At 45.3% G+C, this 23339-nt stretch overlaps 1 protein-coding gene across 1 annotated transcript in view; it reads left to right on the forward strand.

Moving 5' to 3' along the window:
* SLC47A1 (solute carrier family 47 member 1) overlaps positions 1–23339 on the forward strand; it is a 945948-nt gene that overhangs the window by 509773 nt on the left and 412836 nt on the right. Inside the window, exon 3 of the mRNA XM_078683588.1 lies at positions 21180–21248. Coding sequence (XP_078539714.1) covers positions 21180–21248 — 69 coding nt within the window. The remainder of the gene's footprint in view (positions 1–21179; positions 21249–23339) is intronic.

The following is a 23339-nucleotide window of genomic DNA, read 5'->3' on the forward strand; positions in this document are numbered from 1 at the left end:
GCATCTCAGCGCCTTGTGGTGTCTTCTACTCCGAAAATATTGTAGAAAATATTGTTGCGCTGCCTTTGGCCCCATTCACACATCAGTCCGCTACTGACACCATCTCACAGGCCAACAGGGCGCCCCACGCCGACTTTTACCATTGTACGATGGCCACACCAGTGCCACAACTTGCTAGACACCACCTCGGTGCCATCCGGATCTTGGCATCTCAGCGCCTTGTGGTGTCTTCAAATCAGAAAATATTGTTGCGCTGCCTTTGGCCCCATTCGCACATCGGTCCGCTACTGACGCCATCTCACAGGCCAACGGGGCGCCCCACGCTGACTTTCAACATTGTAGGATGGCCACTGAAGTGCGACAACTTACTAGACACCACCTCGGTGCCATCCGGATCTTGGCGCGTTGTGCTGCCTTCGGCCTATTCGCACATCGGTCCGCTACTGACGCAAACTCACAGGCCAACGGGGCGCCCCACGCCGACTTTCAGCATTGTAGGATGGCCACACCAGTGCGGCAACTTGCTACACACCACCTCGGTGCCATCCGGATCTTGGAATCTCAGCGCCTAGTGGTGTCTTCTATTCCGAAAATATTGTTGCGCTGCCTTCGGCCCCATTCACACATCGGTCCGCTACTGACGCCATCTCACAGTCCAACGGGGCGCCCCACGCCGACTTTCAGCATTGTAGGATGGCCACACCAGTGCGGCAACTTACTAGACACCACCTCGGTGCCATCCGGATCTTGGCGCGTTGTGCTGCCTTCGGCCTATTCGCACATCGGTCCGCTACTGACGCAAACTCACAGGCCAACGGGGCGCCCCACGCCGACTTTCAGCATTGTTGGATGGCCACACCAGTGCGGCAACTTACTAGACACCACCTCGGTGCCATCCGGATCTTGGCGCGTTGTGCTGCCTTCGGCCTATTCGCACATCGGTCCGCTACTGACGCAAACTCACAGGCCAACGGGGCGCCCCACGCCGACTTTCAGCATTGTTGGATGGCCACACCAGTGCGGCAACTTACTAGACACCACCTCGGTGCCATCCGGATCTTGGCGCGTTGTGCTGCCTTCGGCCTATTCGCACATCGGTCCGCTACTGACGCAAACTCACAGGCCAACGGGGCGCCCCACGCCGACTTTCAGCATTGTAGGATGGCCACACCAGTGCTGCAACTTGCTGGACACCACCTCGGTGCCATCCGGATCTTGGCGCATTGTGTTGCCTTCGGCCTATTCGCACAATGGTCCGCTACTGACGCCGCCTCACGTGCCAAAGGGGCGCCCCACGCCGACTTTCAGCATTGTAGGATGGCCACACCAGTGCTGCAACTTGCTGGACACCACCTCGGTGCCATCCGGATCTTGGCGCGTTGTGTTGCCTTCGGCCTATTCGCACATCGGTCCGCTACTGACGCCGCCTCACGTGCCAACGGGGCGCCCCACGACGACTTTCAGCATTGTAGGATGGCCACACCAGTGCTGCAACTTGCTGGACACCACCTCGGTGCCATCCGGATCTTGGCGCGTTGTGTTGCCTTCGGCCTATTCGCACATCGGTCCGCTACTGACGCCGCCTCACGTGCCAACGTATTTTCTCCGCATTTTACACCCTATGCCGCATAACAGGTCATGTGACTTGTTTATAAAACTTTTCATTGGTTCATTTTACTTTTGGTTTCCTAATGATGGAAGGCTTGATCATGTGACCTAAAAACAACACTTTTCATTGGATGAAAACTTTTTTTTTTTCCCAAACGATGAAAGCCCCACCTTGTTTCTGGATGTTTCAGACTGAAGCTGGCGTCAGCATGAGAGCACCACCATCTCGTAGCTCAGTCGTGGTCATTCCGCGAGCAATCATGGCAGCCGCTCCCCACCAGAAGCCTGCAGGAGTCGGAGCCCCCAAAACTTTTGATGAATTCTCAAGGCGGAGGGGACGCTTTCGAGAATGGGGTCCAAGACCTAGCAGACAAGCGTCCGATTTCCAAGGTGTCCCAGGGCCATTTCAGTGGACCAGACCCAAAAAGGAAACAGCCTGCCGCCATTTTGAGAGTCCTGTGACAGCCGCCTATCGCTGCACCGCAAGAGTGGGCGCAACTCAGCTGAATTGCGGCTTTTGACACAGTGGACCAAAAACGGACGGAATGGCAACTGAAACGGTAAAGGGGCGCCCCACTACAACAGATGACACTCCACCTGGAGAGGCCCGTTCACGCCGCCTCCCCCGGGGCGCCCCGCGCCGTTATTCGGAGCAGCATTGTAGGATACCAAAACCAGTGCGGCAACTTACTGGACATCACCTTGGTGCCATCGTTCTGCTGCCTTGGAACTATTCGCGCAACAGTTTGCTACTGATGACCCACCCCCCGCGACGCCCCATGCCGTTATTTGCTGGGTGGCAACTTACTAGACATCACTTTAGTGTCATCTAGATTTCAGCGCGTTCTGCTGCCTTGGAACTATTCGCACAACAGTTTGCTACTGATGACCCACCCCCCGCGACGCCCCACGCCGGAAATCTGGACGTTGTGCTGCGTTGGGACTATTCGCACAGCCGACCGCTACTTCGTTGTTTTTCCCTAAAAATGTTTATATGTTATTACTATTTTTGTTTTCTTGTATATATTTATAAATTATTAAAGTTTTATAATCTTACTACTTTGTCGGAGTGCTATATATTTTTAATGTGACACATAATTGTAAAAACTTTGATGTACAAAGAGTCATCCCTGGAATCTTCCGCTTCAGGCTCGGTCCCCTCCCCAATCACAATACAGGATGGTTTTCAGATAATAGCAACGCTTCTGCTGTGACGGATCTCATCGAGTGTGGGCCTTGATCTACTATAACTCCTTTGAAGAGGGGTGATTCTTTACAGCTGTGGCCATAAACTACATCTGCAGGGCTAGCTGATACCCTAGGACCAGCCTGGACAATCGGACACAGAGGAAAAGGAGTGTCAGAGGGTGCGGTAGTGAATAGGGCGAAAGGGAGGTGTCGGGCGGGCACAGGGTGTGATTCTCAGGGAAGAGCAGCGCAGATGGGGGGAGGTTTATTACCCATGCATAAGACAGAGAGCGGGGGTGACCACTGCCTGGGGGAGATGCTTGCGAGGGTGGGGAGCCATGCTAAGGATCGACAGCGTGCACAGAGTGGGTCTGGTCAAGGCATCTAAAATGGCTGCCGTGCACGACAAAAGTGTGGCATTTGAAAAAAGACAAGATGGCGCAGACAATGTTTTTCAACACTTCCTGATTTCCTTCGAATCGAACGTTAACAGACGTTGGGGCATATTACCAAAGTTAAGCGATATTTATCCCTAACGATGCTTAGCAACGATTTTTTTACCGTCAGAAATTATCGCAGATAAACCTTGCTATTATCAAGGTTTATCGGAAATACGATAAAAAACGACCGCAATGCATTAATATCGCTGAAAACTCAGCGATATTCATGCATTACCGAGCTAATGCTCTTAGCCATGTTATCCACCTCCCATTGGATAACATGGCTAAGAACTGCTCAGGGCAGGTGGTAGCTTTTGGAGATATTCGCGCTTATCTCGAATATTTCCAAAAGTTGATAATAGGAGATAGCGATGTTAGCGACTGTTTCCAGTCGCTAACATCTTGGCATGCCCACTTTGCATGTCATTAGTGATAAATATCACTCACATGCAAAGTGGGGCCCAAGATGGTCGCTATATTCTACTAGCCGTCGCTAACTGGTGTTAGCAACAGCTAGGTAATACACATATAATTTTATCTCCGCGAAGCGGAGCGCTGTTACAGATATATATCTTGTTTCTGAACGTTAATTTCTCAAAATGCACTGAAGCACATATATTGAGACCTAGCAAAGGCACATCGGGCTACCAGTCCCTACAATTTTGCCAAGTTTCGTGCAAATCCATTCAGCTGTTCGATCCTACCGAGAGACAAGATGGCGGCCGCTACGGACTGTTTGGAATGTTTACAGACAACGGAGAGCCAATCAGCTTCGCTTCGCAAAGCTCCGTAACGCGAAAAGTACGCGAAGCGGTGCGCTGTTACAGATATATATCTTTTTTTGAACGTTAATTTCTCAAAATCCACTGGAGCACATATATTGAGATCTAGCAAAGGCACATCGGGCTACCAGTCCCTACAATTTTGCCAAGTTTCGTGCAAATCCATTCAGCTGTTCGATTATTATTATTTTTATTTTTTTTTGCCCCGCGGGGCCCTTCTAAAACTTCCACATCAAACCTAGGGGGTGGGCGACAATGTACTATGCCCCCTTATGGTCATTTGCCCCTTCGCTTTGGCCTCCTCTTGTCTCTCGATCCTACCGAGAGACAAGATGGCGGCCGCTACGGACTGTTTGGAATGTTGACAGACGCCGGAGAACCAATCAGCTTCGCTTCACAAAGCTCCGTTGCGCGTAAAGTACGCGTCCTGGGACGCTGCCAGGTCCGCTGTTACAGATATATATCTTTTTTTAAACGTTAATTTCTCAAAATCCACTGGAGCACATATATTGAGACCTACAAAAGGCACATCGGGCTACCAGTCCCTACAATTTTGCCAAGTTTCGTGCAAATCCATTCAGCCGTTCGGGCTAAAAGTGAGGCCAACCGCCCTATGGAAAACTCAATGTTAAAAACACGTTTTGGGACCCCCCTTTTTTCTCGGCCCCCCCTTGACGAACCCCCCCCAAATTTTCAAGGGCTGCTCAGAAACAAAATGTGCCATTTTCCTGAAAATTTCAGCCAATTCCGTCCACAAACGCCAAAGTTATTAGACATAGAATTTTCAAAAAACCCATAGAGAAAAAATCCTAACTATATATGCCTACTGGCGACCGCCAGTAGGTAATATATATATATATATATATATATATATATATATATATATATGTATATATATATATATATATATATATATATATATATATAGCGTTTATACTTACCTGTAAAATAGTTATATTGTAAAACGAAACTTTTACCACGCATATGCCTTTGTTGTAAAGGCATATGCATGGTAAAAGTTTGCATTGTAATGGTAACGTGTTGTAACAGCACTTGAGTTGTTACAACCGCGTTGTAAAGGCATACATTGTGATGGCATGTGTTGTAATGTCATACATGTGTGCGATGCTGAAGTTGCTATCCTTTCATCCATCAATCCAACCATCCATCCTTTCTGATTTCAATCTACTTTGCCAACCTTACATCCATCCTTTTAGCCATCATCTCAGATATTTATTTACTCTACCATCCCTTCACCAACGCATCCATCCTCTCACATTTACATTTACTATACTTTCACCCTTGTATCCATCCATTCTGATTTTCTTTTACGCTGCCATCATTTTACCCATTTAATTGGGATTTACCTAACCCACACAAAGGCCACTTTGTGTGGTTTTGCGAGGTTTAGAAACTCCAGAGTAATGAGAGGCAGAGCATTGAGCGGCCTTGAGTTACCTTGCGTTGGGATGTCGTTCCATGGGTGGAGCTAGGGCATTCCCACACACCGGTCTATGGATTTCACGAGCACATTGTACTCCTATAGAAGCAATTGTTAATGAACTGGCGAAAAAGGGTCATCGCCTTGAAATGGCATTGTGAAAATTGGTTTTATTGTGTTCCTAAAGTGCTTTGTAGTAAAATATATTAAATTGGCCTTTTAATTCAGTACATTCTGTTCCTTTTTCATAAGACAATAGCATATAAATGCATCAATTTAACAAAAATGTGTGCTCTAATTGTTGTCCAGTTTCAAATGCAGAATTCACCACATTTTTTCTCAGCTTAACCTGAGCATTAACGATCCTGATTATCTGCCATTTTAGCTCCGCCCCATTGATTAACATTAGCCACGCCCCTTCATTTGCCATGTTAGCCCCCCCCCCCCCCCGAAATTAAGATCTAGTTGCGCCCCTGATAGGCGGCACCTACAAGCATGCTATTTGAACTTGCTGAGGCATCGGAATCAGGCCCGGTTCTAGCGGGTGGGCCGGGTGGGCCAGGCCCACCCAAACTTGAGTCTGGCCCACCCAAACAGGAGCCTTGGCCCTGGCAGTGAGGGCTAGAAGGCAGGCGTGCAACGCACAGGTCGTGTCTGTCAACCCGGGCAGAGACAGATTCCCGGCTGCGCACACAGAGACAGTATAAGGGATTATCGAGCCCCCCACCCAAGTACTTAACATGTCTTTAAAGACCAATAACATGTTAATGAGGCTTTGTTTATTTTTTCACCTTCTTCATCTCTGTATGGCGAAAGGTGACAAATCCTTTCTTTGACACCAGTAAACTTTGATAACCTTTGTCTACTGTTCTGCTGCGTTGATATTTCTTTTTCTATGCAGCGCAGGAGAAAAGAAGTTTGTTTATTCCTAGTCACATTTCCTAACCCCTGCAGTGGCTTATCACATCAGGCTGTGACACAAAGTTTGACTAATGGAGTAGGTAAGAGAATGTGTTACTAAATTTTTTTCTTTTTAAAATCTGTACAGGCCCAGCAGGACACATACTTCGTGTGTGCTTCATTTAAACAATTTTTATCAATATTGTGGCCAATGCAGGACAACAATAAGACAATACAAAATGCCCAGATAACGCTGGTGATTAATGATCCTGCTGGAGAGCAATCATTTGTCTGTTAGTAGTTTTTAAATGCAGATGAACTGTATTTTATGTGGAAGCTCAGTGGGTTACTGCCTTTGTCACAGACATCCTTGTGTTACTTGCAGTTCAGAAGGTACAATCCTAACATAGGACAGTGACCTATGAACTGTCACCGAAGAGCCGCATACAAACATGAATGGTATAGTTAGAACTTCGCTTTTTTGTTTTGTGATATAGTTAGAACTTCCTCAGTCTTTCCTTATTCTAGTGTTGCTAAAATGAGTATGTTTGGGCAGATGTCCATTTTTATCTGTAAAGCTGACCCCCATGGAATAGTCTTTAAATCCTAAGGTTGTGTTTTCCTATACCAAACCCTTTTAAAATATACTGCCCACCAGTATGGATGACATGTGATTCATACACCTTGTAATCCTCATTGGCTTATGTGACATTCCCTGTAGACGGATTTACATACTTGTATGATTCATTGTCTCTGTATAATGTGTGTGTGGGGCACTAGTGTAGGGTGGTAGTGAGGGAGTTAGACGAGGAGGTCTTGAGTGGGAAGGGCTACATAGAGATAAGGGGTACTGGTCTCCAAGGAGGAGGTCATGAGGGGGAGGGGCTATGGGGATATGAGGGGCACTTGTGGTATGAGGCAGTGAGAAAATCCGAGGAGGAGGTCAATAGGGGAGGTAATGGAGGGATGAGGGGCACTGTTGGAAGGTGGTAGTAAAGGTATTTACGGAGAAAGAGGTTAATGGTGCGGCGCCAAAAAAGACTTTCGCATCAGCGCTAAAGCCGGCCCTGTCATGGCCTTTCGGTTTTTGTTTATTTACTTTGCAGTCGGGTCACAAGGGCTACTGTGGAATATACTTTAAAGTGCGTGCTAATTATATTTACTGCTATATTAAGTTTGAAGGTGATTTTTCTAATGTTTATACCGGGCATAATGAAAGTGGAGCCCACTGGTGCCTGATTTGGGGCTGGGGCCCAAGGTCAGCTGTGCGATGAGGTGCACTGGAGAAGGGTGGTGGATATTCAAGCCTGGAAGGGAGAGCGTTGCAGAGTCCGGGGTTAAGTGGAGGTAGTAATGAAGAATTCTCCCTGAAGGCTGCACAGAGGGAGCCCGAGAAGTGTCACTTGCCTGATACTCCCACCTCAGAAACCTCCTCTTCCCATCAAAGGAACATTACATGGAAAAGACACTTTTTGAGAGTGATAATATTTAGAAAAAGACTTGGAAAAGAGTGCGTTTTACTGGGCCTTGCAAGACTTAGAAGAGATAAAGGAGGGCCCTGAAGCAGGTATGCCCAGAAATATATGCGACAAATCGAGCCCCAGCGGCCCACCCAAATGCACCCTTGGCCCACCCAAATAAAAAATCCTAGAGCCGGGCCTGATCGGAATGCTAACGGAATCGAAATATGCTGTGAGCTGTGCTGCCCGATCCTGAAATCGCTCTAAAACCAACTTTGTGGCTGTTGGACATGGAGTCTGCTATGCAAATCAAAATGGCGGCCTCCCCTCTCCCTTAATCGCGCACCGGCGCCGTAGATTACAGACCAGAGACTCCATCACGGCTTGGACAGGGGTGAGTGCACTTGTGAAGTCTAGAGCGTGGCGGTACAGGCGTTTGTTGGGGAAAGCCCCTAGATCTGCACGTCTGCTTCATCGGGGCATTATTCCGCGCACACGGGCGATAGAAAATGGCAGACCTGCGAATGTGAAAATCTCCATTGTGACATTTATTAATGTTGCGCAGCTGTGTCCCCTGCATCCTTGTAGCATTGCACATAAATAGAAGTGACTCATCATCGACATAAATATCCTCACTGCGAAGTGCACACTGGATGGTCCAGAGCTGCAACGTCATACTACAAATATCGGAGTATTTGCGTGGCCCATGCGTGGCATAACGGTGATACTGCAGCGCTTACTACCACTGGCGCCAAAACTAGATGATATCTGTCAGTGCACCTGTTACTGATCCTTTTCTGCACCACCACACGCTTGGTCCCGCACAACCCCAGATATCTGCTTCAGTGCATGGAGTGAGGAACGGTTCAGTCATTGTACTACTGTGCCCCCCGCTGAGTTCACAGAGGAATAACGGCAGAGCACCCGCCTTTACTCAACGCTGGGAACAATTACCAAATGGCGGCGCCACACTAGAGGTGTAGAACATATGAAAGCTTCAGGCTCATTGATATAGTGCAAGCGGGAACACCGGATTGGGGGAACAGCAGGCAGCACACGCGCATCCCTTCTCACAACATGATATATCGCTGTACTCTGCAACATAGGCAAGCCAGACAAGCAGCAGCCTAAAATACCATTTGATACACGTCACATGCCGAGAAACACACAGGCAATGTCTGACTGGCGTGTGGATCACATGGTGGCGTAACTCGACAAACAATGCGAGCACCTTGATGCAGCGGAATTGCACATCTCAGCAGTGGAGGACGAATCAAGCACCACAGCAACCAAATGTGCCTCCATGGAAAAACTTCTGGAAGTCATCAAGAACTAAAATGAAGATTTAGAAGCCAGATCACAACATGCGCATAATGGGTATAGCGGAAAGCGCCAATACTAAACGCCTTGAAATGTACATGCAGAGTATGATGAAAGACTGTTTTGGTGCAGAAAACTTCTCCCCATTATTCATTACTGAACGAGCGCACCGATCCTTAGAGCCACCACCGCCTCTACCAATCATTGCCTGGGTACTAAACCACAGGGACAGGGACACAATACTACGCCTTGCCCGCTAAAAGCAACAGTTGTTACGTATAGTAACTATGATGTCTCCTTCTACGCAGATTTTACTCCAACAGTGCAAGCAGCATGCAGGGAATTTACAGCAGTCAAAAAGAAACTTAGAGACTTGGAAATACCCCACGCAGTGCTATATCCCGCGAAACTACGAGTCCCCCATGATGGACGTTCGAAAATATTGCCTACACTGAAAGCTGTCTAAGACTTCATAAAACACATCTCCATTAAACGGAAATCCAAGGACCGCTCTCCCTCCAATTCACAAGCTACAGGCAGCAATAGCGAACTTTAAACAGGACATACATGCCATGGTAAGATTGCATAAAGTTCATCGCACCTCTGATTGATGTCTGGTGATATTCAATCTCACATGAAATCGGAAGGGAGGTAAGCTCTGTAAGCTTGGAAGTCCATATCGCATATGTGCATGGCACCTGGACGATATATACACACCCTGGTAGTGATTGACCGGGTACAAGGCACCCCACATTGCAAATGCAAATAGTTGATGTTATACCTCTCATATGTGATACACATGGCCTAGTAATAGCCTGCAGACATACTTGGCTTTAACATAATAGCTGGGGCTTGGATGCTGTCAAAGACACTGCCAACTGTTCCCTTACCCTTCTATGGGCGACCCCTATCTGGGCAACGGACACATCCAGTGACATGGCTTGCTAAAGTAAAAACTAACTCACTATCACTGATAGAAACTTTGGCTTTCCTGATCGATTCGCCTATGTGGGGAGATTCAAATTACGAACTATGACGTTTGCTTTACATGCGTCTGTAGGCATTGCCTCATTTTCTCAATCTTCATGTGTAGAACAGCTAGAGTTTAATACTTGTGGTCACTTACGGGTGAAGCTCTCCAGGCTAGTGGACCTGATATGAGATTGCACCTAGATACAGACATGGGCGACTATACTCATATGGAAGAACGATTACAGGCACACAAAGGGTTTTCAAACTGATGCTAAATAAGATAGATGTATATAGGATATTTGATACGACAAAAAAAATGGCATAATGGTAACCTTTGAAATGTTGATGTTTGTATGGCCAACTAACCTATTTACATTCCAGCCACATCTGCTATGCAGGTGTTAATGTGTGCACTTAGCGGCCCACCAAACGGGTGATCCCCCACAAAGTTGGATGTTAAATGTTTGGTTTATGGGGTTATGTCTTTGGCATGATTGGGATGCTAAAGTGGGAAGGGGGTTCATGGGTATACTGAGTTCCCCAGATGCAGTTCTAGCAGTTACAGATTCGACTTTACACACGACATACCGCTACATCCTTCGATACACACCCCACAATGGAAAATAGGAAAACTGCCTCTGCACTACATGTATTAACGTGGAATGTCCGTGGGCTCAATAATACCCGGAAGATCAGACAAGTCCTAGCGTATCTAGATAGACATCATATTGACATTGCATTGCTGCAAGAAACCCAGCTGGCGAACGGTTCTAAAGGCTCGCTGGGCAATCGATGGGCCGAGATTACACTGACATCTTCATATTCAACTTGTGCAAGAGGTGTTATTTTACTTATAAAGAAAGGGACACATTTTATTATAGACCAAACACTGCTGGATGACCATGGTAGGTATATTATTATCACTGGTCATGTGTGTGGGACCTTTATAGGCTTGGTGAACACAAACGGTCCTAACATAGATGACCCTGCTTTCTTCAGCAATATCTGGAGCAGATTAAAAGCGCTGCTACAGGTGGAACTCCTTTGTGGCGGTGATCTCAATCTATCGCTAAACGAGGAACTGGACAGATCAGGTACCACAAAAGAACCCCAATTTAAAAATGTTGGATATCTGGAGATTACGACACCCACACAAACTGGAGGGTACATATCCGTCCATGTACCACAATAGCTGGGTGCATATAGATTATTGGTTGGCAACGGAAATAGCCAGCACATGGATAAGAGATATACAGCACCTCCCCAGGACATTATCAGACCATAATCCTATAATGATTACTCTAGACCTTCCCCATTATACCCCCCTCACCCTTCATTTGGCGTTTCAATGCTAAAGCATTGCTGGACCCTCTCTACAATACGTCAATACACCATGCCATAGAAGAATACTTCAGCCTCAATGCCACTTCCATGACGGATGCTGGCGTGTTGAGGGAGAATTTTAAAGCCACTATACGTGGCATTTGCATCAGTACAAACTCTGGTATACTCCACGATATTCGCACCCAATTGCAAAAATCTGAGGATGTGCTGAGACAGCTGGAAGCAGACTTTTAACACACACAAAATACTACCACACTTGGGGACATAAAAGAGCGTTTAGCTGAATATCAGGAATTAGCAGACAGTAAATACGGTACATATCACATCGTCAGACGGCTAGAACATATGGGGGCGGGGGGTAGGCCGGGTCGTATCTTAGCCCAGAAAATATGTAATCCTCGCACCACTCATGTGGTTACCAATATTATAGCAATCGCACAAAAAGTTTAGCGAAAATACTCGCTACTAGACTGCAGCCACTAATGCAAAATATAGTATTACCTGACCAATATGGATTTATTCCCCATCGCTCTACATCACATAACATACGCACACTTTTGCACTTTCACATCAACTCAACCCAGACTTGGAGGCGGCAGCGGTGTTACTCGACACCGCCAAGGCTTTTGACTCGGTGGAGTGGGAGTATCTCTTTACGGTCCTGCAGAAAATGGGCCTACCCCCTGCCTTAATGATATGGGTCAAAATGTTATATAACAAACCAGTGGCGAGAATAAAAGTAAATATGCATGTATCAGACATTATCCAAATACAGTGCGGCACATGACAGGGATGCCCCTATTGTCGTTGCTATTTGCTATAGCGCTAGAAACATTGGCATGTAAGATACGCCAACAACACGCGGCTACAGCCCTACAATTCCCTCAACGCTCAATAAGCATATCAATGTATGCAGACGATATGGTGCTATATGTACCTGAGCCCCGTATTCACCTATCCCCACTATTACGTAAGTGTATTAAATTTGGCAGATACTACGGACTCCACATCAACTGGAGCAAATCCACAATCATACCCCTTACTGACATTTCTAAACCGGCCCCAGTGGAATTCCCGCTTGAATGGCAACCAGACCCTCTGAAATATTTAGGCATCTGGTATCATAGAGTACCAGGGGTGGTAATTAGAGAAAATTATGGTACGGCAATATCCATAATAGAAGGGAAAATAGATAGATGGATTCACCTCCCATTATCGTTAGCGGATAGAATGGCCATTGTGAAAATGGTCATCCTACCTAAAATATTATAACTATTTAATAACATCTCAATAACTTGCCCTACAACAGTATTTCAGAGACTCACCACATGTATAACTCATCTTATATGGGCCGGGAAAGTAGCACAAATAGAACTACACACTTTGACATAGCCATACCGACTGTCCCGGAGCTGGCATCCCCCCCAGCGCCTTGAGACCCTCATGGGTGAGTAACACGCTCTATTAACCACTGATTGACTGATTGATTGATACCACAAGGGCGGGTTTGCTGTTCCGGATTTGTTACTGTACTACTTATGTGCTCAAGCACAATACACACATTATTTGTTCTGTCCGATACGTTTTCTACCACACACGGCTGTGGAGGATGGAGATGCCAATCCGATTCCATTACGTTGTGTTTTGCCACACCCATGCCCCCATATTAGCAGAAAAGAAATAAACATCATAAAAACTACGAACTCGGCATGGCAGCGTATGGGTAAACTGACGCAGAAACTACCTCTATATGCACCAGCATTGCCACTCCAACATCATCCTGCATTGACAGTAACACACATGGGCAATGGCATGTCCATACCACAACAGGTGGGAATAGCTACTATGGGGGATCTAGAAGGTAAATTGATTGATGAGGCGGATCTCAGTTACATAAATAATCAAACACTCTTCTTTAGATTCACCTAACACAGACTTCGGGGAGCTATGAAGGATCTATGCAACACATTCCCTGCTGAGCCACCGACGTTGGCATCACTACAAATGATCATCACCAACCCTAAAAATGCACACATAATATCTAAACTTTCCAAACTGTTACAAGAGGATATTGCAGGAAATACCAACAAAGACAGCTAGAGATCGGTGGAACTTCCACTTGGAGACGCCACTACAGGAGGAAGACTGGCAAAATACCTGCTCACTCACAACCCTACTTACACAAAATGGCAACCTGCGGCTTATCCACTACAAGTATATGCATCAAACATACCACACCCCACTCAAATTGTTTAATTGTGGACTGAGGAAGGATGCTAAACAGGTCCGCTGTGGGGGAAGATAATGTCAACTTCATACACATGGCATGGAGATGCACAATAATCTCCCAATATTGAGAAGACGTTACGATGACACTAGGTCAAATATTGGAAACACCGATTGAATGCACAGCGACGGTGTGCCTGCTGGGCATAGTGGGAAAGTTAAAAGCTGGCAAACGCAAACTTTGTGTTATAGCAATATTGATTGCAAAGAGGTGTGTATCTCTGTGTTGTGGATGTAGACGGTCACATAGCAGAAAACAATGGGTAACTGATCTTGTGTATTGTAAAGACACCCTAAAAACATATGAAGAAGAGCTCCCAATGGGTGCCAGACCAAAAGAATACTGCATGCCACTGTCCGAATATCTGAGATCCAACCCGGATTTGCTATCCATTTGAACAGTATAGCGGTATATATTATCATGTACTGTAATTGTGTAAGGTATCACAATATATCTACATTATAAGTGTGTGGTCTGTATATGCTACTCCTACTCTATTACTGTAATCTGGGAAGTTCTTTTTGTATTCAACTGTTATTATGATACTGCTGTCATTTGTATGCTTATAATAAAAACTTTAATAAAAAATTTAAAAAATCTGGATCCCAGGCAAGAGCACACCACCTTTGCATCAAAAAGACCAGAAGCGGAGGACGCACCATCTCATTCCTCGCAGCTAAGACTGAGGTAGGTGGGGGTGGAGCTTGCTGCCATGCTCCTCCCCGACCGCAACAGGCGGGCCACTAGCCTCCACTGCGCATCTTCTGCTTGCCCGCAGTCACACCTCTGTGAATTCTGTGGACGTGGTGGGGCCATCGGGTGGCATGGGAGCACCGGAAGACAGCAGTGCAAGCATGTGGGCAGAATAGGGCGCAGCACAAGACGGCAACTTCGCATTGTTAGCGAAACCGTCCGATGTGCTGAGTGGCGGGAGGGGATCTCGTGCAAGATTTCACATTGAATTGGATTGCTTTTATTTTCTTCCTTCCTCTTCTTTGGCTGGCTGCTCTATTCCCCCAATTTTACCTTTCCGTTATGGAACCAGTTGGTCCCATATTGAGCTTTAGCTGGCTCCTTGGTGGACCCTGGGGTGTTTGTTTTATGGAAAGGATTTTTTTTTGTCACAGTCTAAGGAGGCTGTTGGGGATTGATGTTTGGTTTTGCTTATTGTTCTTTTGTATTGTCTTCTTTCACTGGGGTGCGAATGGCCACAGAAGCTCTTTTGCAAAACTGGTGCAGATGGACCAGATCGATTGGTGGGGGCTGAGGGGAAGGTGATAGTGTGTCTTTACCTGGAGTGGATTGAATAGCAGTCTAGATTAAACTGCTCACATGGAACGTGCTGGGCTCTCCAAAATCATTTAACGTGTTGGCTTACTTGAAGCCTATAGGGGTATAAATTGCGTTTTTGCAGGAAACCCACCTTACAGATCCTGAGAGCCAAGCTCTTCATAGGTGATGGAGGTGACAGTTATACAACACTACTTACTCCCCATTTGTATGGGGCACCCTCATTTGGGTCAGGCCAGGGGTGCCCTTTCATTTACATAGAGCAGTTATTTAACCAGAGGGTCTATATGTGTTGGTGGTGGGTCAGTTGGATGGTAGTAATGTTATTGCCCTGCTGAATGTTTATGTGCGGAATATGGACCAATTTGACTTTCTACGTGGCTTGACCCCTTTCCTTTCATTGATAATTTCCTATTTGAGAATAGTGAGAGGTGACTTCAATTGTATGGCGGACCTGGGTTTCGATGGATCAAACCCACCCTTGTATACATTGCCAACATTTAGGTTGGCAGAAGCTACTTGCGCCTGTGATTCACAGTGGAACCTTATAGATTGCTGGAGGACATACAACCCAGAGACCCAAGTACATTCTTATCAATCTGGCTTACACGACCTGGAGGTATAGCTTGATAGAATTTATTACTGCAAGGTGACGTATGGTAAGGTGCCCGACGTTGAGTACCTGGCCAGAACCTATTTTGATCACTTCCCCATAACGTGCTCCTTTCGATGGTCCTCATATAGGCTGAATGTTGCCACGTGGAACATGGACCCCACGATGCTGGATGATCAGGCATTCCGGGTGAACATATTGCTAACTATTGGCTGGATAACACAGGCTCAGCATTGTCAGTGGGGATGGAATAGGAGGCTATGAAGGTGGTAATTTGGCAATATTGCATCTCTAACAAAATTTGAGTCTGTGGACAGTTGCACTCCGACATCGGGCTGCAGGAAGCGGTGCTTGATAGTCTTCCATTGGAGCTTGAGAGGACCCCGAAGGGTAGGGAACACATACTGGATGAAAGAGAGAAACTGTTCTCCCTGGTCGAACATTTGTGGCAATTTGATTATAGGGCCTATGTGACCAGGTCCCACACTGAGAGAGACAAGTCTGGCAAAATGAGGGTCGGGGCATACTATTTTACAGGTGCAAGATACTTTTTTTTTTTAAAACTCTTTATTCATGATTGGTTCAGATATCACATTGTGCATAACATTTTTAACATACTGTCAGTCTTTTCCATTTTCTGAAACATAACATCGGCGCAGTGTTGCATACATTAATCCTAGCAGTACAGTGCGTAAAAATCGAATTATCAAAACAAAGTATTACTTGTTGCAGGTCAATAGAGTACTGTATCGCCCAACCGTTGCCCGTTCCCTCCCACCTCCCCCCACCCTGTCCCCGTCTTCTGGTCAGTCCCACACACATTAACTAGAACACTCATCTACCAGTTATGTGGCTGTACGAATGGGCGTTTCAGATCATAGGCATGGTCACCGGGTTGTCTAGGCTAGTCAGTCTTGCATATCGCCACTCCCCATAGCTGGTGTGTGTTCAAGCACCCTCATCCCGGGGCAATTCCAGATTCTCCTCCTCTAGTTCCAATAGCATGCGGTCCCAGTCTTGTGCTACAGGGTCTTTCCGGTGGCCCCACTCCTCCTCTCTGCGCAATTCCGCAACAGGTGCAAGATACTTCTGGCTGAGATGTCTTTAATGAAGAGTTGATTAATGCAGCGTTCCTCCATTATTATGGAAACCTATACTCCACGACGGCGGGGTGTAGCGAGGTAAATATTTTGAATTATATTACTGAATCTTCTCCGATGTCCCCTGACCTCGCAGTAGCGGCTCAACTGGGTGAAGATATCAATGAGCGGGAGGTGCGGGCACAAATAAGGAGATGGTGAGGAGGAAAGTCATTGAATTAGATGGCCTGCCCTTAGAATTCTATATTATGTGTGCCGCGGACCTCAAGTACTCACCCCCTCATTGCGTGAGGCCACCATTGTGTCACTGCCTAAGAAGGATAAAGATCCCCTTCTTCTTGATTTCTATCACCCCCTTTCGATGCTCAACATCAACTATAAGATCATGAGCAAAATTCTGGCGAACCGATAACTCCCCCAAATTCTGGCGAACTGATTACTCCCCCAAATGTGCTCCCTAGTCCACCCTGACCAAATCGGTTTCCTTCCTTCCTGTAGTACCATGCTCAACATTGGTCAGCTACTTTTTGCTTTGCACCAGTGAGACCAGCTCCCGCCAGATGCTGTACTCATTTCTGTGGATATTAGGAAGGCATTTGACTCGCTCCACTGGGAGTTCTTATTGCTTGGCATGGGCGTTGGGTTGGCCTTCGTCAAACACACAAAAATTGTATACACTAGCCCGTTGGCCGGGATTCACACTGGCTCAGTGATATCTGAGGCACGTGCTGTGGAGTGGGGCACCAGACAGGGATGCCCTTTGTCTCCTATGTTATGTGCCCTGGTGATGGAGCCGTTTGCCCGGATGGTCTGACCTGGGGTGCCACTACCGGGATTTGCATAATTCATTTGATTGCCTTTAGGGCCCCTACGCCGATGACATGCTCCTGGATATAAGAATGTAGGACACTGTTCTTGGGGGAGCCATGGCTGCTTTGACGGATTTCAGGCGCTACACCAGTCTGGAGGTGAACTGGCGGAAATTTTGTATTTACGCTCTCCAGGGTGATCGACTGGGGTGCAGGTTTATCCAGGCTTCTACGACCCCTGCGGTGAGAAACAAGCTCTATTTGCTATTTGAGGGTGACCATCTACCGCACTGAGGATATGCTTTACGAGGGCAACTTCCGCAGTGCAATTACCGCCCTCAGGCGCTCTGTTGATTTCTGGACCACCCTGCCATTATTGGGGTGTGGCCAGGTGGCTGTCTCTAAAATGGTGGTGCTACCACACCGCCTCTATCTGTTTGCTGCTCTCCCAGTAGCGAACCTGTGGAAGATCTTCCAGGAGTTGGATGGTATTTTACTGACACTATATTCGGGTACCTTGTGCAATTATGTGACACGGCAGAAACTGCTCTTGCTGGTCGCTGATGGTTACCTGGCTGCATCTCATTTTGAACTTTATTATTAAATGGCACAGCTGCAGCGGATGGTTCACTGGATATCTACATTATGGGACGAAGTAGGCCATCGAGAGGGAGGCCTGCCCTCCAAAGATATGCTGACAAGCGTTTTGATGTAGCCCACACCTGCTTCCCTGGTTCGAAATAAGAATATTGACTTGAACAGTGTGCTTTGACTGGGCTAAGGCACTACAGATGAGGACCATTAAATTACCATATACATGTGAGCTGTCGTTGCTGGCTGCTCGGCGATGGGGGCTGTTATGGGGTCGGTCTGGGCTCCACCAGTGGACAGAGGCAGAGATCAATATAATGGGTGATTTATGCGGGTTGAGTGTGTCCTTTCCTGGAGACATTTGCTGGGCTATGGATCGGAGCTTTGAACCTACTCCCCTACTGTGTTTGTTGAGCCTACATTATCGTAGTGTGGCTCAAAAGGTGACAGATAGATTCACGGTCAGTCTTGGCTCCTAGCGGATGATTCATGGAGGATGAACCCTTCTCGGGGACACCCTTCCTGGGTGCTGAGATTCGGGGAGTGGTCCCTGCCCCGGGAGAGCCTTCTTGATTTGTTTGAAGTGTGATAATGTGACTAGCTTTGGGATCCTCTGATTAGAGCTGTGAAAATGGGTAATTGTGGCACTGGATTGCTCGGATAGCAAGTTTATTTCAGACACTGCCACCATATATGGGTTCTGTTATCTGCGGCCCTACTGCAGCTTCTGTTTATTACCTTTGATCTGTCAGATCCTATATCTCCGGTCACTCTATTGTAATGTGCACTATTGTTACTCAAGCACCTGCGATACCCCACTGTGTTGTGTTTGGTTTGATTAAAATGCAAAACAAATCACACCGATGACACAGCCAAGACCTGGTACGACCTCCCACAACACCTCAGAACCTCCCCCTCCCATATGACGTTTGAAGGAACTTCAAGACATGGCTCTTCCAGATGAAACTGTTATTATCTCCTCCTCCTTCTCCTTCATGTCTGCCCTACTCAGCGCCTTGACACCCTTATGCATGATTAGCCATGCTTTCCAAATTCACATAACATAACTCTACTACACTTTATCCCGCTCTACGCCACTGTACCTTACTCCGCTCTATGCCGCTCCACTGTCCGCCACTCTACTCCACTTTATGCAACTCTACTCCACAACACTGTACTACACTCTGTGCCACTCTATGATAGTCTACTCGACACTATGCCCATCCACTCTAGGTCACTGTACTACACTGTATGACACCTAACGACATGCCACTCAACTTCTCTCTACAATACGCCATTCCACTATATACACAACACTCTCCTCCACTGTACTCTATGACACTCCACTTGATGATACTCCACTCTATCAATCAGTCAGGGGTTTATATAGTGTGGCTACTCACATGTAAGGGTCTCAAGGTGCTGAGTGGTGAAGGAGGACTGCTGATCCGTTTGGGCGCAGGGGTCAGTCAAAGAACCAGGTCTTGAGATCCTTCCTGAATTGGGTTAGGGACAGGGATTGCCTGAGGTGGAGAGGCAGGGTTTTTCAGGTCTAGGTGAAGAGGTAGGAGAAAGATCTTTCTCCCGCTCTGGTCTTGTGGATCTGTGGGATGGTGGCCAAGGCCAGTTGGGTGGAGCAAAGGTGTATGGTGGGTACGTGGTTCAGATGTGCTGGTCCTGTTTCATTAAGGGCTTCGTAGGCATGTGTGAGGAGCTTGAAGGGGATTTTTTTGTTGACTGGCAGCCAGTGTAGTTCTCGAATGTGTTCGGTGATATGGCTGCAGTGGGGGATGTTTACTACCAGTCTGGCTGCAGTGTTTTAAATGTTCTGTAGTTTCCTGAGGAGTTTCTGGATGACGCCGGCATAGAGTGACACTATATCTCACCATACTCCACTCTAACACTCTACTCCATGCTACGTAAGTCTAGATCACCCTACTTTACTGTTCGACACGCCTTTCCACTGTACAACTCGCTGCTTCAGTCTATGATACTTGACTCCACTATATGAGACACAATGCTACTACACTATATAACACTTTACTACACTGTACGATGTGCTACTACATTCTACTCGATTCTGATCTGCAATACTCCTGTCTATGACAACAGACGTTACAACACTCTCCTCTACTGTACTGTACAGCACTCCACATAACAACTCTCCACTTGCGACACTGGACTTTTTATTAAAAAAAAATTAAAAAACATTGAAATGCAATGAAAAAAACAAAGGTTAAATCTTAGTTATAGTTAGGACAACTTATTTTGGGATAGGATAAGACTGGATAGTATTTGTAAAGCACACTATACCCGAAGGTGTCAAGGCGCTGGGCATTTTACCTAACAAACCAAGTCTAAACTACATTAACTTTAAAAACTTGAAAGTTATAGTTCTAACTTTCATATACAATGTATCCACCACCTTAAAATTATTATATGTAGCGTCTTTGTTACACACTCTTTTTAGCTTGCTAACCAGAAACACTAACTATAACTCCCCACTTTACCATGCACTGTATTGTGACAAGACTGTGTTCGAATGTGCGTTACTTATAGTAATTTGAAGGTCTTTTGTAAATTATAAATTGAAGGTATAACTACAATTTTTAATGTATGTATATTTTAAGTTGGGTTTGCATAGAAAGAATTCGTATAGTTAGATAAACCTTTTTTCTCTATGTAAACCAAGTTTAAACTACACAAACTTTAAAAATTCGAAAGTTATAGTTATAACTTTCATTTACAATTTATCCACCACCTTCAAATTATTATAAGTAGCCAAATACCAGTTGGTGTTTCAAACTATTAATTATCCTTAAGCTGTGTTTTTTTCATTGTATGTTAATGGTGTTTATTTTACATGTCTTGTGCCTGTGTGCTGACTTTTCCTCTGTAAATACACTGTACAATCAATAAAGACCCACTTAGAAAAAAAAATGTTGTTGCAATGTTCACATTCTTGATGCACTTAAAAGTAAGAGACGTGATGTTTTGCTCTTACTTTTTTGTTAATGTGTGGTTTTTTTTTCAGGTTATAAACATCACAGGCATTTCTGTCGGAACAGGCCTTGCATCAGCATGTGATACTCTTATATCGCAGGTAAATGTAATTCTGTGATCACACACTGTTCTTTTTTCCTACAATTGTAGTCCTGGGGACAAAAACTCAGCACAACCTATCTAATCAGTGCATTTAGAGAAAATTCTCTGTTTCCATTCAGATTGCAGTTTTATGTTGCATGCAGGAATTCTTTAGGACTGTGTTTTAAATTCAGAGTTTTCTGGCTCTCACTGCATGTGGGCAATGGTTACCTATCTAACAGTTTACGACCAACTACTAAGTGATTTTAGACAAAGCACAAATGTCACTGCAAGGGTGAGGTGTACACAATTGTCATTATTTTATGTTTTGTTATTTTCTACTAGTTTAAGTGTAATACCAGTTCTACAGCTATCAACATTATTTAACATCTCTCTATTCTTTGTTACTGATTTTCTTTGATGATCAATAGTTGCCTGTCGGAAACTTTACGACTCATACATTTACAGCATTATCATTCTCATAATACTAGAGTGGTTGTATGTCAGAATATTGAGAAATTTGTTTTGCGACCTGCAATGTTAAGGTATACTGAGTATGGTAAGAATATAAAGGGACGTGTAGATTTACTTTTCTTACTCCATGTCACCTTGCAATCGTAATATTTATTGTCAAGATACGTAGATGTGGAGTCAAGAACAGTATATCGATTTAGGTATATATTGTCAATAGATGTGGAGTTAGGAATAATAAATCTAGCTTCGCTACAGCCACTTACCATGAAGATATAGTGGTAAGTAATATTCTGGAGATATTACAGGATGGTAAAAAAATTGATATAGTGATAGAAACCCATTACAGTTACAGGCTTGGGTACTTCACCCAATGCTATAAGAGTGTGTCCATATTATGTTGCCACATCCACCAACGCTACTTTATGAAGTGCACATAGAACAAATTAGATTTCAGAACTAGCATTTGTGCAAAAGGTAGAAAACTCAAGAATCATGGTGCATTCTCTGAATCTTGTTGAGATGTTTTCTGCACAGTATATCTTAACATAATGTGGATGGTGGTAGATAGAGCACTTGCCCTCCGAATAGATCAATCTTCCCTTAAAACTAAGATATTTGAAGAAATGGGTCTATGTAGATGCCCAGTAGAATGTAATGTCACATTAACCTCCGATAGACTGACCACTAATTGACTCGCATTGAAACATGTAGCTAACAAGTGCACACACTAAGTATAATATGTATAGTTGGGTGCACCAGTTTAGCTGCTGTTCCATTCCTGGTATGGAATAGTCTTGATTTTACCCTACTTTTCTCATTACATAAGGAAATCTTTCTAGAACTCCTACTGTATGTAGGCATTTACTTCTGACCTTGCTGTCTCCTTGCATCTGACACAATCCATTTCAATGTTAGACAGTGACTCTGTGCTCATTCTTTTGTTGAGCCTAACATCTCTAAAAATATGTTTGATTTGATAGTACATTGCAAAAGCACTGAAATTCTTACCTGAAGCCTCAGTTCCGTCAATTGCAGGTGTTCCTCACAAGTCAGCTGCAAAACCATTGACATTGTTTCATGAAGCTGCAGTTTCACAAGTCGGAAAGAGAAGGGGTTGGAAAGCTTTTCAATTATTTTAGAAATCAGCTAGTCATAGATTTCTACTTCCCTTTTAAAAATTATTTCTTGGCACCTTTGCTTGCCTTCATTGTGGCTTCTTCAAGCCGCACTTATTTGTAAATTGTAAGAAAAAATCAACCCCATTCTCTTTTTTAGCACGGGCCTAGAACCAGCTTCAGTCATTTCAAACTTGAAAATTCCTAAATAATACTTTCTTAGAGTGATTTTGGATCTGTCCTCTTCATACAGTGGTCAGTTTAACAATCACTCACAACTTTCTAATGCAAGTTGTAGTGTTCTGCCAGCCCAGGTACTCGCTAATAACTGCACAACACAGTAGAGTAGTTTGTATACGTCTTTTTCCGCTGTGTGTAAGTCAGAACTCAACATTCTAAGCCCACCTTCAACTCATCTCCCCAACGATTACGTCACAGGCCTACAATGTGCAGTGGGAATGTAATGAGTTCCAGCGTTCTTTTATTTACAAGACACCACAACTCTCGCTTTGTTAAATTAA

The sequence above is a fragment of the Lissotriton helveticus genome, chromosome 3_1 (assembly GCF_964261635.1).
Source record: "Lissotriton helveticus chromosome 3_1, aLisHel1.1, whole genome shotgun sequence".
Taxonomy (NCBI): Eukaryota; Metazoa; Chordata; class Amphibia; order Caudata; family Salamandridae; genus Lissotriton; species Lissotriton helveticus.